Source organism: Toxorhynchites rutilus, chromosome 2 (assembly GCF_029784135.1).
Source record: "Toxorhynchites rutilus septentrionalis strain SRP chromosome 2, ASM2978413v1, whole genome shotgun sequence".
NCBI lineage: Eukaryota > Metazoa > Arthropoda > Insecta > Diptera > Culicidae > Toxorhynchites > Toxorhynchites rutilus.
Window position 1 is genome coordinate 240,271,084 of NC_073745.1, and position 14,682 is coordinate 240,285,765.

Sequence of the window (14,682 nt, forward strand, 5' to 3'; positions counted from 1 at the left end):
TTTGTTTTGACCGTGTGTGAAAGCGGACGTGTCCGTGGATTCCGTAAAAGGCGTAGTTCTACGTCAAAAATCATTTATTCAATCAAAATCATCTGCTGAGAGTCTTCCTCAACAAACTTTCACTTTTCGAATAGCGAATCTGTTTTTGAATTTGAAACACTATGAGCCGCTAAGCTTAAACGATTTAGGAATGTTAAAATTAACCGTAAATGTTCTAGCCATCATAATGAGCATTTTTGTCGAAACTCTGTTTTTGAGTTCACGTTGTTTCAAAAACCATAGGTTAGAGCCATTTCCTGGATTGGTATCCTATTTAAAATGCTGTGGGTTATTCAAATGTACCTGATGCAACATATCTCAATGTTTTACTTCCATTCGGAGTGAAATTATTCAGCTAAGCGCAAACACTGTAATATGGATGAAACGGTCAAGTCATGAACAAAGGAACTGAACAATTGCACCAGTTGTCAAACAACCCGATTGTTTGGAAACGAACGCAATTGATGTATTGAAAAGGAAACGGAAGTTGCATTCAGAATAACACGTGGGCACTCATGCTAAATTGAAACTTATCGTCATCATTTCTCGGTAGCCAAATGTTTACAGATGAAAGAAAAATTTCAATTCTATTTTATTTTGAACGAGAAATCTATTTTTAATTTTCTAGCTGCTAATGATGGCTTTTCGGATGGAGTATTGAGACCGAGTGATGATCTAATTTATATTGAACATTAGAAAATGAGGTAATTTTTCAAATTTCTTTGAGAAACATTTCAGAAACGCCTGAATATATTCATTTGCAATACATAAAATTCGAGCGCGATAAGAAATTATCTGGATTTACAAAATGCAAAATTTGCTCGGTGTGATGTGATAGTCATTTTATCTCCGATTCGATTTATATAACAAGGTCCGATGAACTCATTTCAAAGCAGTACTGAGTCTCAAAACTTAATTTAAACATTCCTCTCTTTCGAATTACTGAAAAATTGTAATGCATTATGCTCCAAAATTAGGACACGTATTTTTTTAATGAAACCAATAAAAAGGGATTCATATAAATTACCTTATCAGTTAGAAGAAGTTAGTCATTCAGAAGGGTAAACAGCGCATAAGTAAATGGCTTCTAAACTCTCACAGGTCTTTTTTGACAAAAAATCCAGCAGCTTATTGGAAAAAAAGAAGTTGAAAACATTGGGAAAACATATTTCTCTTTTACAAAATTGGTTTCATTCTACCATAGTTTTGGATGTTTTTATCCATATAGATAGAAAAATGTTTCACACACAAACTAATACCTAACTGATCATTCCATTACTATTCCAGACTTCTCCGGAACAGTGCCTAGTAACGCTGGACTTCATCGACTGGGACATCCACAAGGCAATCAAACTTTGCAAGCTGCAGAATATCCTCTCCAGCTTCAACCTCTCGCTTCAGGAGTGCCGCGAAGCACTGCAAAACTACGACTGGGACTTACATACAACCGCAATAAAACTAAAGGCACACAAATAATAACAAGCGGCGCAACTGCTAGCCTACAAATAGAACACAATGCATGTCGAACATACAAGTATTACAAAGGCCTTGCGATGTTTACATCAAAGTCAAACTGTTAGCAAAATCGTAATCGTACAATTTTATGTTAAACCAGAATGCAACACTCAGAAACACAAAGTTCTTCCACTGAAACAGCAGCTATTTTTTTCTTTAACGTTTATACTTTGGAATAGTGTCCCAAAAAATGTATTTACTCAATCAAAAAAGGTCGATGTGAATCGAATAATAATTGCCAAAATAGTTCGATAAGTATCTATTTTATAACAGGTGTTTTGACATCCAAGAATGTTATAAATGTTTTTTATAAATAGTAGCGGTATGATTCATCTAGAGAAAATTCCCTGCTATAGCAATAATTCTTGGGTTTTTGGAAATTCTGAGGTAAAATCACCACTGATATTCCTTCTAGATCTTAACCATTCCCGTTGCCTCGTAGAAACCATCGCAAGCCGTCGAGTAACGCTGGGAGAGATGAATCTCCGAGACCTTCTGCGTACCGAAATTATAGTGTCCAAACTCTCGGAGAATAGCCGTTGCGTCGAAGGTAACTCTTGTGCCACGCTTCCCATCGCTCTCGCCACCGCTGCTACCGTCGCCACTATCCCGAAACAGCGAGTTCATCAGCGTAACATGCAGCTTTACACGATCGTGCTTTCGCTGCATCAATCCATTGGCGACGAAATATTCCATCATCTGATCAGCAATCTGCTGAAGGGCTTCTGATTCCACATTAGCGTACAAAACATCCACCGCATGCGGATCGTCGTTCATGTACTCCAACCCACGAACACGAATCTCCACGGCGCCGAAATCAGCTAAAATTGGTCTGTAAATCCACGCATTAGCATATCAGAGAATCTGTGTATGCATACTTCATCCTTACTCGATTATCGTTTCGCGACACTCCTGCAGTAGCTGGGCGGCATGTGATCGATCCTCGTTGTCCATCAAACTCATCGTACATAGCGTCAAGTGCAGTTTATCAACACGCTGAAACAACGATTCGTCCAACTGAAACAAGCTGGGCAATTCGGTAAGCACCTTCTCACGGAACCGACTATAGTTGGTCTTGATCTCGCTCGAATTCAGTGGAACCGAGAGGAAGTGAGTAAACTGTTGCTTGGTGCGAGCTCCAAGCACGATCAACTCGATCCGCTGTCGACATGCCGCAACCGCTTTCCTCGAGGTGCCTTTCACGACGATGTCCCCTTCGGTGCCCTGTTTGGGTACGATTATTTGTGTTTTGGTTTCCGCCTCCAGCCGACGTCGGGCAGTGCCTTTGCTGCCAATGATCATCGCGAAGAATGTGCTACAGGAAAAAAGGTAATTATTAGAATATGTTACAGATTATTGCTTCTGTAGTATTTACGACGGGACGTGGAATGAGGTTTGCAATTTGCCACCTTCCTTCATTTCGATATCGTAATCCAGTTCACGGTCATCTTCCTCGTAGAGATCTGTAAAAGTTGTAAAGGTTTTTAGGACAGTAGTAGACAGTAGACGGCAGCCTTCTATCTAGTCTAGTCACACTGTGTCAATACTTTGAGGAAGACCATTTGGAAAACTTTGAAAAAGAGCTGTTCACTGGTCACTAGTAAAACAAAGTAGTGCACCAGGAACCGGTAACGATGGATCCGGAGGGTTGTAAGTTAACCGGCATGTTAGTAGTCGTAGCATCGCCCAGAAGCTAAAGACCAATTATAAAACTGTTTTAAATCATTTGCGGAAATCTGGAATCAATAAGAAGCACGATATTTGGGTGTCAACATCGTCGTCGTCTGCTAAGCGTCGACCAAACGGAATGGAATTGACCAATTTCAAATCGTCAAATCGCGGTGAAATAGCTCAAACGGTGGCCAAACCAGGATTAATGGCCAGGAAGGTTCTAGTATGTATTTGGTGCAATCATTAATTATGAGTTGCTTCCGCATGGCCTTATACTGAATTCAGATCTCTACTGTCAACAACTGGACCGTTTGAAACAAGCGATTGACCAGAAACGGCCAAAATTGGCAAACAGAAAAGATGTTGTGTTCCATCAACACCAAGGCCACACACGTCTGTACTGATTGAGCTGTACTGATTAGACTGTACAATTCGTAGTTGCTCTCCATGATTGACCTGGACCAACCAAATTGCACAAAGAACACACAGAATGAGGCTTGGGAATAGCAAATCATTCTCGTTGTGCAATTTCCGGTGATTCAAGCTTTAAATGGTAAATAACGACGCCGGCCACGTCCTTATAAAGGATGTGTCACATCAAATTGCATCACGGAAAAAACGCTGTAGAAATTTAATTGTTAGGAATTATATCTTCAGCTTTCGCTTATAATCAGATAAGAGTGTATAGATCACGTTGACCATGCTGTCAATTTTTCGTAAATTTGGAAAAATGTCGTCGAACGAAAAAGAGCGTCGCGAATTAATCCTGTGCACTCATTTCGAGAATCCGGAGTTGTCACATCGGGACATCGGTAAAATGCTGGGAATCGTCCAATCCACGGTCAGCATGGTACTAAAACGATACTTCGAGAACCTAACCATCGACCGGAAGGTGAAGAACGGCAAAAATGGATGCTCCGTCAGTGAAAAAGATCACAAGCGCGTAGTTAAGCAGTTTAGACGTGATCCGAGAAGTTCGGTCCGGGATGTCGCCAATAAGCTGAATTTGTCAAGTTCATTCGTCCAGCGGACCAAGCAACGGGAGGGCCTGCGTACATACAAGGTTCAGAAGGCTCGTAACCGCGATGAAAGGCAAAACATGGTGGGGAAGACGCGAGCCCGGAAGCTGTACACCGAAATGCTGACGAAGCCGCATTGCCTGGTAATGGACGACGAAACCTACGTCAAAGCGGACTTTCGTCAGCTGCCGGGCCTGTTGTTCTTCTCCGCAGAGGACAAATTCAGCGTTCCGGAGGAGATTCGCAAGCAGAAACTATCGAAGTTTGCCAAAAAGTACATGGGAATAAATTTCAAAATCAAAATTATGAATGAAAATTTACTTTAACGTATCGAATTTATTTTATGTGATTAAATAAAAGTTTTTTTTCCGATATCGCAGAATATTGAACGAAAACTGTGTCAAACAAACAGGAAATGCATCGACAAATGGTTAAGTGAGTGCCAGAACTACATGTGTTAGGTAATCAAACAATATTAAGTAAAAATTTTCATTCAAACTTTTATATGTTTACACTGCACTTGGCCCTTCTGATCTGATGGAGAACAATTTACCTCCCAAGCACTAATATCATCACCAGACGTCGACACTGTACATTTGCCGTCGTAAATACCCTTAGAAAAATCCTCGGTCGAAAACTACTAAATACATTTGGTAATGCAAAATTAGTAGAATGTACAAATTTTTTGTACATATTGTCAACAAACCCGCATCCCTACCAGAGATTAGTATATTTTACTCGATAACATTAGTAAGCTTGGATATTGTCATATCTGAAAATTGGTGAGAAAAGCGCGTATTAACCATTTTCATTGTTCCCATAAGGCAATACGGAGGTATAATAAGGATATAATTCTGATACGTGCATTTTCGGCGAGAAAATGTAGCCGATATTGGGCTTCCGAATCGTTGTTCTGCTTGACATATGTGTTTATTAGTACGGTCGAAAATGACTATAGATTGGTAGTATTTACCAAAAAATTCGTTATATTTACTAATTATTTCTCTCAGTGTATAAACAAATCAGACTATATAACGCACACCAACAAACCACCGCATTCGTGAAACTGAAAACGTTTTTTTATTACAGAGTCAGTTTGGCACTGACTCAGTTTTAAAAACGAATTCGCTATTAGTATGATATTTGCCGCCCGAAGGCCAGAAGGGTCGCCTCTATAGCGTGGTTCCCTAGCGTTTATCATGGAAGGGATAGTTGTTAGTGGGAATGGTTAAGAAAAATCACGATTCACTGCGGTAAGTGATGTGATTCTAAAAACGAGAACTCTCACCTATTCGACAAAATGAGACCTGAGAATAACCTGAGAAGGTTACCGAAGAAATTCTTCTAAACTCGCTAAAACTGATTATGTAGTTCGATGTTCGTCACTTGTATTATCTTTCAGAATTATATTCAACGACCAACCGATTTTACATGTTAACATATTTTTCAATTGCTACAACCAAGGTTATTTTGGGCCAGAGAAGGTCGGCAAGAAATTATTTCCCATTTTTCGAATCAACGATATATTTTTAACCTGAGGTAAACGAGATCCCTGCACCCGTGCACCCGTGGCCGAGTGGTTAGCGTCTCACATTATCATGCCGGGTGTTCGGGTTCGATTCCCGTTCTGGCCGGGGGATTTTTTCGTCAAAGAAATTTCCTTCGACTTGCACTGTGATCACGCGTATTCTAGAGCTTGCCCCTCGGAATACATTCAAGGCGTGTTATTTGGCTTAGAAAATCTCAACTAAGTATTAATAAATGACGCTAGTTAATGCATACGTTGAGATGGCAAAAGTTCCACAGGGAACGTTAACGCCATTCAAGGAAACGAGATCCCTCTGAAATTGCTTGAATCGACAATATATTTTGTGATTCATTACTCGTATTATGTATAAAAATTATTAAACGCAGCGGCTGAGATTATCTCTGGTCAACCTGAAAAGGTCACCGGTGAGACTCTTTACAAGGCAACCATTAACATTCCTGAAATCGACAATATATTTTTCAACCTGAGATGGTCATCTAAGTAACTCCTTTAAAGACGGTCGAACCGACGATATATCAAGATATATCGTCGGTTAACCTCGTGCACGATATATTTTTTTATCCATCACGCGTTTTACATTTTGAAATATTTTTCCAATCACCACGAATAAGGTTATTTTTGGGGAACCTGAGAAGATCGACGAGAAACTTCTTTAACATTCTTTGAATCGACTATATATTTTTAACCTGAGAAAGTCACCGATGAATTTTAAGGACTAAAAATGGTCGAACCGATGGTATATTTTATTATTCATCATTTATATTATATTTCAACGAGACGTTAGAGGTTATCTTTGGGTAACCTAAGAAGGTCGCCGATAGATGTCCTGTAAAATTTTCCAACCGACGAAATATATTTTGTTATTCATCATTCATTTTATATTTTTATTTTATGCAACTCCGTGCAAAAATGCGGCTGCACAAATCGTACGCAATTGCGAAAAATAACCAACTACACAGAACTGCATCGGTGTGGCTACACCACCCGCTCGCCCCAAGAAAATCGTTCGCCTCGAGCAAAAAAAATAGCCTGCCTCCATCCGTCAGTCATCGCACAGTCAAATTTTGTTATCCAATCAAATACCTGACTGTACACCAACGAAAACAAACAAACCACCCCGCTCGTCACAAGCAGACGAGTCCGAGTGGGGAAGCAATGTAACCACACCAATACAATCCCATGCAGCTGCTCATCCTTCACGACCGCACACCAACCGTACAGCCACGCTCTCCCACACAATCGCAGCCTAATATTAACTTACACTACCTCTCTAACACCAAAACCGAGAGACTTTCCGCAAGCGATGCGCATTTGCGACAGCTTTCGGAACAGTTATTGAAATTGCAAATTATTAATAGTACTTAGCTGGGATTAGCTGGGTTTCTCGATATAGTTGGGTTATCGTCCTGCTGGCATAATTAGTGTGTTAGTAAACACCATGCACTGAAATGTTGGCTACCACCCACACGCACACACAACCACGGTACACGAGAGAGTGAAAAAAAAACGACGCCAGAAACGAGTAAAATTTGCAACCGAAAACTGAAAAATACGATTTGAAACAACAATTCTCACTATAACATGATAAGAATGTATAAAGTCTGCTTCATTTAATATTGGAACAAATTCTTTTGCTCATTGTGGCGCTCCTAGTGGACGGATTTGGAAACTTTTTTCACCCACGTGTCGGGAAATTCATTACCTTTCACCATGTATTTATGTCATAACACCAAACGATAGCATTTTGTAAACAACCGCCATGGAAGCCGAACGGAGAGATAAAATTGTGCACAGTTTTCTTGAAAATCCATTGTTGTCGGCATCTAAGCTAGCTAAACAGCTTAAAATGCCCAGAAATACCGTATGGTGTGTTATCAAGCAGTACAAGGAAACATTGACGACGGCTCGGAAGCCGCATTCGAAGCGTCGGAGTGGAACTGTCGACCGGAAACTGCGTGGGAAAGTCATCAAGGCCGTCAAGAGGAATCCCAATCTTTCAGACCGCGATTTGGCCAATAAGTTCCAGGCCGCTCACAGTACGGTGCGACGAATTCGTCTTCGGGAAGGAATAAGGTCATTCCGAGCCAGCAAACAGCCAAATCGGACGCTGAAGCAGAGCAATGTGGCCAGAATCCGTGCTCGAAAGCTGTACGACCAAGTGCTGACCAAGTTCGACGGATGTATTCTGATGGACGATGAGACCTACGTGAAGGCGGACTTTGGGCAAATCCCAGGTCAAAAATTTTATTTGGCGACGGCTCGGGGGGATGTACCTGCAAAATTTAAGTTCGTGTTTGCGGATAAATTCGCCCGCAAGTACATGATTTGGCAGGGGATATGCAGTTGTGGACAGAAAACCAAAGTCTTTCTCACTGACAAGACAATGACATCAGAAGTCTACAAAAAAGAGTGCCTACAGAAACGGATTCTGCCGTTTATTCGTGCCCACGACCGTCCAGTAATGTTTTGGCCGGACCTCGCAAACTGCCATTACAGCAAAACGGTTATGGAATGGTACGCAAGGAACGGGGTCAGCGTAATACCGAAGGACCTCAACCCCCCAAACTGCCCCCAGTTCCGGCCGATAGAGAAATACTGGGCAATCACGAAGCGGAGGCTTAAGGCTTAAGGGAAAACTTGTTAGGGACATGACTCAAATGAAGAACTGGTGGAATCAAATCGCCAAAACGGTGGACGAAAAGGGTGTGCGCCGCCTAATGTGCCGTATTACGGGAAAAGTACGAGAATTTCTTCGAAACAGCAATGAATTTTTTTTTTATGAAAGAGTAAAGAAAATGCTACATTTGTATGAAAAACAAATTATGAATTCGTTAATAAATGACTAAACTACACGCAATTGTTTGTGTTCCAATATTAAATGAAGCAGACTTTAATAGACACCGTGAGCAATAACCATTTTTCACGATAATTTTCACCAAAAAAGTATTTCTACCAGCGAATTGAGCCGAGACAGGTTAGAACACGATACACGACGAAGAAAACAAACCAAATACGGAGCAAAAAAATAATTCATCCGTACCCGACGGCTGTTCGATCGAAGGCCACACACATTAAAAGTTCCGGGCAGCCGCACCAAGCGTTACTGCGGCGTTAATGTCATTATGTACTTTAAAGCGGTCCATACATCTACAATATTATTACACAACATAAGTGGTTGTGAAATAATATTGAGGGTGTGTTTCAGATGTTGCAATGTTGTACAATATTTTTTTTTTTATAAATTCGTTTATTTTTACAGGCTCAGTTACATAAGTTTAAAGGAGCCGAAATCTTAAATATATTTTTAAAACTATATATATGAACAATTTTCTTAAATATATGGTTAGTAATGTGGGAAACCGATTACTCGCGGTGGACTCGAGATTAAAAGGGTGACATATTTTTCTCAGAAAAAGGATGGGGTTACAATATATTGTATGATATAAAAAAATTTAGATATTTATTGTGCAACGCTTACAATATTGCATGATATATGTGTGACGTTGTGCATATGGTGTCAGTTCATGTCAAAGCTCATGTTTACATTTACATCGTCTCGGGTGTAAAGTGAGGGTTATCCTAAAAAAAATCAAAGACTGTTTTTCGAGGACGCGTGTGTCGCGATGGCCATCAAAAACGCCGATGGGTTTATTGAGACTAATTGTTCACTTCCGGCATTATGGGATATCAAGTGTCAGATTCCAACGAGTACTTGTGATAAAATATTGATCGTCAGTAACCAGCCTTGCACAATATTCAGGACCGACTTTAATATCATCCCCAAATGATTCAATTTCATTGCACAAATGTCTTTGACGCCATAATATTGTACGTCTGCGGACAACCTTCAATAATAATGTCAATAAATTCATACAATAGTATTGTGCGTGTATAGGCGCTTAATGTAGCTTTGTTCAAATGTAAAAAAATTAACCTGCGGAAAAAACCAATCTGTACCTTCAGACCAAAATTAACGAAAAATCTGTACCTTTCCAGATAAATCTGTACTTGTGGCAACACTTCTTGTGCCATTACGCTTTTTTCTCTGCAGTTATTTTTGTTGCTGTAATTTGCTTTGTGATTTTTCCCCGTTGCGGTTCGATCAGTACACATAGTGATCCCCGATTTTTGAAATTAATCGTTCATCCACAAATCGAATACTTTTCAGCAGTTTGTTATTCGATACGATTAATCGCTCCAAATAATCGATTAATCGATTAATCGTCACACTGAGAGAAATAATTAGTTAGACTAATATTTCTCATTTGTTAGAAAGCCATCTGGAATCAAAAAAGTGTTTATTCCGCCTGAAAATCAATTATTATCATTTACGCTCCCCTAAACTCGTAAACGAAGTTCATTTCGAATCGACGGCATTGAGCATCTTTTAGGAGTTTAGGAGAGCGTCAAAGATAATAATTGATTTTCATAATAAAACTGCAGCGGCCATACGGGTTTTTTTTGCTCTGGGTTTGGATCGATTAATCGACGTAAATTATTCGTTCGCTTCGATTATTGGTTGTGCAGTATTCGTTCGATTAATAATCGATTTCTGTATGAAGTATTCGATTAATCGAACGATTATCCGGGATCACTAAGTACACATTGATCAAATTTCATCTGTCAAAGTGTTAAATATTTAGCTTCGGTCAAAAAGTATACCTTCACCCTAAAAATAGGTAACCTTCTTGAGGTAAAATTATTTCCACTATGCAAGACTGAACATCTCCATGTAGATGTGTTTACGGCATACCTTCTTCAATGTATGGTTTGTTATCATCCTGCGTTTGGTATCGTTGCTCGGAAACATGATTCACGCGATAACAGCGAGTCCCAACCCACATCAATTGCGGTGACATGACATCCATTACGGTATACTTCCTTAGCAACACTTAATTTTAAAATCTGCAACGATTTCAAATGTAATTCAACACACTACACAATTCCATACAGTAAGTGATTCTTCGGATTCTTTCGATTGGTTTGAAGTTTCTCTCGTCCACAATCACGGCTTACAGAGACAAGGCTAGCTACTCCGGATCCGTCATTTTTTAGTGACGTCATCTGAGTCGTTGAAGTAAACAATGTGTTCTTATTTTTTATTTTTTGTGCTTTGTAAGTTTGTGCGTTGATAGTATAGTTGATTATATTTAACATCATGAATAATTTGATAAAACATTTATCCACAAAGAACATAATTCTCGGTTTTTCGGAAAGCGAAAGAATTTCTTTTTTGGCCCGATAATGTCATTTTCATAATTTATACACCCGCTCACAGCGCATTGAACCATTTTCGATTTTTCATTTCAGGAACATTTACGCGTAAGTCGGAAACAAAATACAACTGGCGACTGTTTACACTGACAATTCGGATGACGCCATCAAAAAAAATGTTTACTCGCTAAAGAACTAGCCTTGTCTCTGTAAGCCGTGGTCCACAATTAAACTGTCAGAATCAGAGTTGCCATATGTGAAAACATGTTTCATTTGAAGGCTTTGGGTTTACTATAGAAACATTTGCAGTCGTTTAAAAAATGAGTATTATACGAATAAAAACATCTTTGTTTTCAAACGAAGTGATCGATTCGTGTTTTGCACGCTTTTTCAGGAGCCGGTTTGAGGGTAACAAAACATAGGAAAACTTGTCCCCATGTGAAAATTTCTGAAAAAAACATGGCATCCCTGCTCAGAAGTCAGCTTCAAGGCGCCTAGAAGTATATCCTAAGGTGAGGCCGTTTCGTCACTAAGTTGGTTAGGGGAGCGGTATATGAAAACAGTACGGAAGAAAGCAGAAGGGGAGTTATTTGCTTGAAGCGTGAAAGAGAGACTGATCACGAGCGAGCTTGGGCACGATCGTATTGTGTTTTGTTTACAAACAAAACACAGTATACTTCCAAGAGTGGTTTTAGCAAGTTGGCCCACCTTAGGATATATTTCTAGGCGCCTTGGACAGCTTCTCATTTTCGGTTCTCCCTTTTCTCGTCCATTTCCTTCCTCAGCACGCATGTTTACGTTTTTGCTTCACATGCATCTGAAACGTCAGACTATCGGATTTATATAACGCAATGAAAATAAGCAACTGAAAAACCTGAGCGAGTCAGCTCCAATCGTGTAGTTAGCTAATTAGTGAGATTCGAATCGATTATGTTGAGTTCGGTCTCAAGACGAGCCCTTGGGGTAAGTTAAGTTTTTGAAGAATGACTATACATTTCAAATGTCTTTATTTTTGTAGCTCTCTGTGGAAGTGACGAGCGTGCTGCTGAACAACACATCGAGACTCACATATACATCTATTGATGAAGCAAGAAACAAAACACCCCTGGCGATCTGCATACCAAGTATAGTATCGTTGGTTCACTATTCAAATAATGCACACAACAGCCTGCCAACTGCCGGCGAAACCGCTGCCACAACCATAGCCGAAGCTGCCAAAGGCGGCTTCCTCAAACGGTTCATAAACAAAATGGGCTGGCTCGATAACACCCGTAGTCGTTTGCGTGTTTCCGGTTGTCTCCTGTACGAATCCGTGGTGGACAACATCAACTATACGGAATTTTTCCTTCATTTCAAAATGCCCGATACGTACAACACATGGTTCCTAATCACGGAGCTGCATGTGTGGATGCTAATGGTACGTGCTATGGCCGAAGGGGCCGAGAAGGCCGCCGCTGGACGGTTTCTGCGCAACTGCATCGTGGAAACTATGTGGAACGATGTGACGACCAGGGCAAAGAAGCTGTCCGCGCACAACCCGTCCGTTGTGAGACCACAGGTTCAGATGCTGTCAGAGCAGTTCCAGGCGGCACTCCTCTCCTACGACGAGGGAATTAGCTTCGATGACAAGGCGCTGGCTGCGGCACTGTGGAGAAGATTTTTCTGTTGCAAGTGCGACGATTACGAAAAGCTGGAATTGTTAGTGCAGTACGTGAGGAAACAGGTTGGTATCGATGAGTGATATGATTAAGTTTTGGATCACTCAACACCATGCTTCTTTCAGATGGCAATGCTGGATGCAACAAGTCGTTACGATTTTGCTATCAAACCAAAAGTGAAATGGCTTCCGTTGCTCGAAAAACCGACAGTATGAACTTAAATGATGTGTAAATATATTATGATTTAAATTAATTATTTAAATGTTTGTATTTAGCCTTAAGTGGTTATCAGTTGATAATCAATCGTATGCTGATAATATCACAGGTAGAACTGACATGAAATAGTCACTAAAGCGCTGATGTAAAGCGGCCCTTACACGATCAGTAGCATCGACATTGTCAGTAATTGCAATACTAGCAAGACACACTCCATTCGACATCATCATTATTCTTCAACCCTACACGATCATTTTAATTGCTTCGAGGAATGCAGCAACTCTAACCTTCATAGTCGTAAGAGAAATATACACATTTTCGAAATGAAAACTATCAATGAAAATCGATTTTATTGTATCAAATAAACATCCACATCTGTTGCCACGATCGCAGTAAGCCTGCCCATGTATTATAACGACGGTTACTATGAAAAATAACAGTTTGAAAATAACGTTCAGCGACATACACGCTATTGAAGATCACGGAAAAATATACATAAACGGACAATTTTGTGATAGAGACAGGAGTTAGGAACAATTTGAGGACATCGGAGAAATTAGAGGTTCAGGTTTTGAAATACCACACTTTTATGTAATTATACAGATTATTCCTTATTTCCAAACTGTAAACAGATTTCAATTCCAGCTTGAAGCTATACAACAATTATTCTACGAATTTCAAATAAACTTGTATTGCTGTCAGGAAAGGTGTGAGCCCGATTGTTTTAGTAACAACATCAATAATTTGAAAGGTTTTCTGCAAACAATGAAAAAATCTAGAACGAAAGTTGTTCCTAATAACGGTTTCTAATTATGATTTCAACAATTTTATCTGTTAATATATGTCTTTCGGTGATGGATGAAGAAGATTCAAAACAATATGTAATGAGCATTCGAAAACCATTTTGAACTTCTTTTCATTGATCTATTCACAATTTAAAACTGTGTTTTTCAATAGTAATCTCAATAGCTTATGCTTGATTCATTACCATTTAATACCTTCGTAGATGTCGACACCGTATCTCACCCGTATGATTCACCCACTCACTTGGGCAAAAGATGTTGATACTGCACCGTCGCTATCGCGTATTACCATTTTAAGCTTCGTGGTCCATCGTTGTGAAGCGAAAATGATAACGGGTTTTCAGGTAGAAGAAACAAACTTTTAAAATCAAAAAGTATAAATGAAAATCTTTTTTTTTTGCATCAAATATGTTGCTCTATGTAATAGAGCAACAGATTTTCTGTAAATGGTGAAAAAATCTTGAGCTAAAACTAATTCTGATGGAAGTTTTATTGTATACTAATGAGTTTTAGTAGGGATTTCAGAAAAATTATAGAAAATTGATCAAGTAAGGTTCAGTGCTACGTGTTCTATGCATTCAAGTAACAGCAAATAAGGGGCTGTCCACATACCACGTGGACAACTTTAGGGGGGGTAGGAGTTACGAAAATGTCCACGCTTGTCCACGGTGAAGGGGGAGGGAGTTTTGAATATGTCCACGTGGACACGTCAAGTATTTTTTAAAGTAAAACACTCAAGTTAATAGTCAAAATTGAATGAGATCTTTTTGAACTTCACGCCCGCCCTGAGTACTCAGTATTCATCAATAAAAATACTGAACTGCCTGAGAGTGCTGCTCGTTGAAACATACATATTTTTTCATATGACTGAACCTATTTCCAGAAATGTATATTCTGAAGGTAACGTACGTGAACTAGAATCCATCAATTTATTCCAATCGGTAATAGAGGGCCATTAAATCCGTCAGGATAAAGACCCAATAACACAAAGAATGTTG

At 39.6% G+C, this 14,682-nt stretch overlaps 3 protein-coding genes across 4 annotated transcripts in view; 2 read left to right on the forward strand and 1 right to left on the reverse strand.

Annotated features, from left to right (window-relative positions):
• The window catches only part of LOC129771768 (activated Cdc42 kinase-like), a 96,716-nt gene extending 94,846 nt beyond the window's left edge, over positions 1 to 1,870 (forward strand). The window contains exons 9-10 of one of the 2 annotated variants that reach the window (XM_055775783.1): positions 668 to 743; positions 1,327 to 1,398. In XM_055775783.1, coding sequence (XP_055631758.1) covers positions 668 to 700 — 33 coding nt within the window. In that variant the 3' untranslated portion in view covers positions 701 to 743; positions 1,327 to 1,398. Of the gene's footprint in view, positions 1 to 667; positions 744 to 1,326 lie in introns of both variants that reach the window. The other variant, XM_055775782.1, reaches the window with a different exon arrangement.
• On the reverse strand, positions 727 to 10,795 carry LOC129771769 (activating signal cointegrator 1 complex subunit 1). Its single transcript, XM_055775784.1, has 4 exons — positions 10,547 to 10,795; positions 2,930 to 3,017; positions 2,444 to 2,869; positions 727 to 2,386 (listed from the first exon to the last, which is right to left on the reverse strand). The coding sequence occupies exons 1-4, from the start codon at positions 10,659 to 10,661 to the stop codon at positions 1,966 to 1,968; spliced, it is 1,050 nt and encodes a 349-aa protein (XP_055631759.1). The 5' UTR covers positions 10,662 to 10,795; the 3' UTR covers positions 727 to 1,965.
• An 878-nt stretch (positions 10,796 to 11,673) lies between these two features.
• LOC129768589 (ubiquinol-cytochrome-c reductase complex assembly factor 1) lies at positions 11,674 to 13,434 on the forward strand. The gene is made up of 4 exons (XM_055770336.1): positions 11,674 to 11,970; positions 12,026 to 12,730; positions 12,791 to 12,874; positions 12,941 to 13,434. The coding sequence occupies exons 1-4, from the start codon at positions 11,938 to 11,940 to the stop codon at positions 12,944 to 12,946; spliced, it is 828 nt and encodes a 275-aa protein (XP_055626311.1). The 5' UTR covers positions 11,674 to 11,937; the 3' UTR covers positions 12,947 to 13,434.
• The last annotated feature ends 1,248 nt before the right edge of the window (positions 13,435 to 14,682 follow it).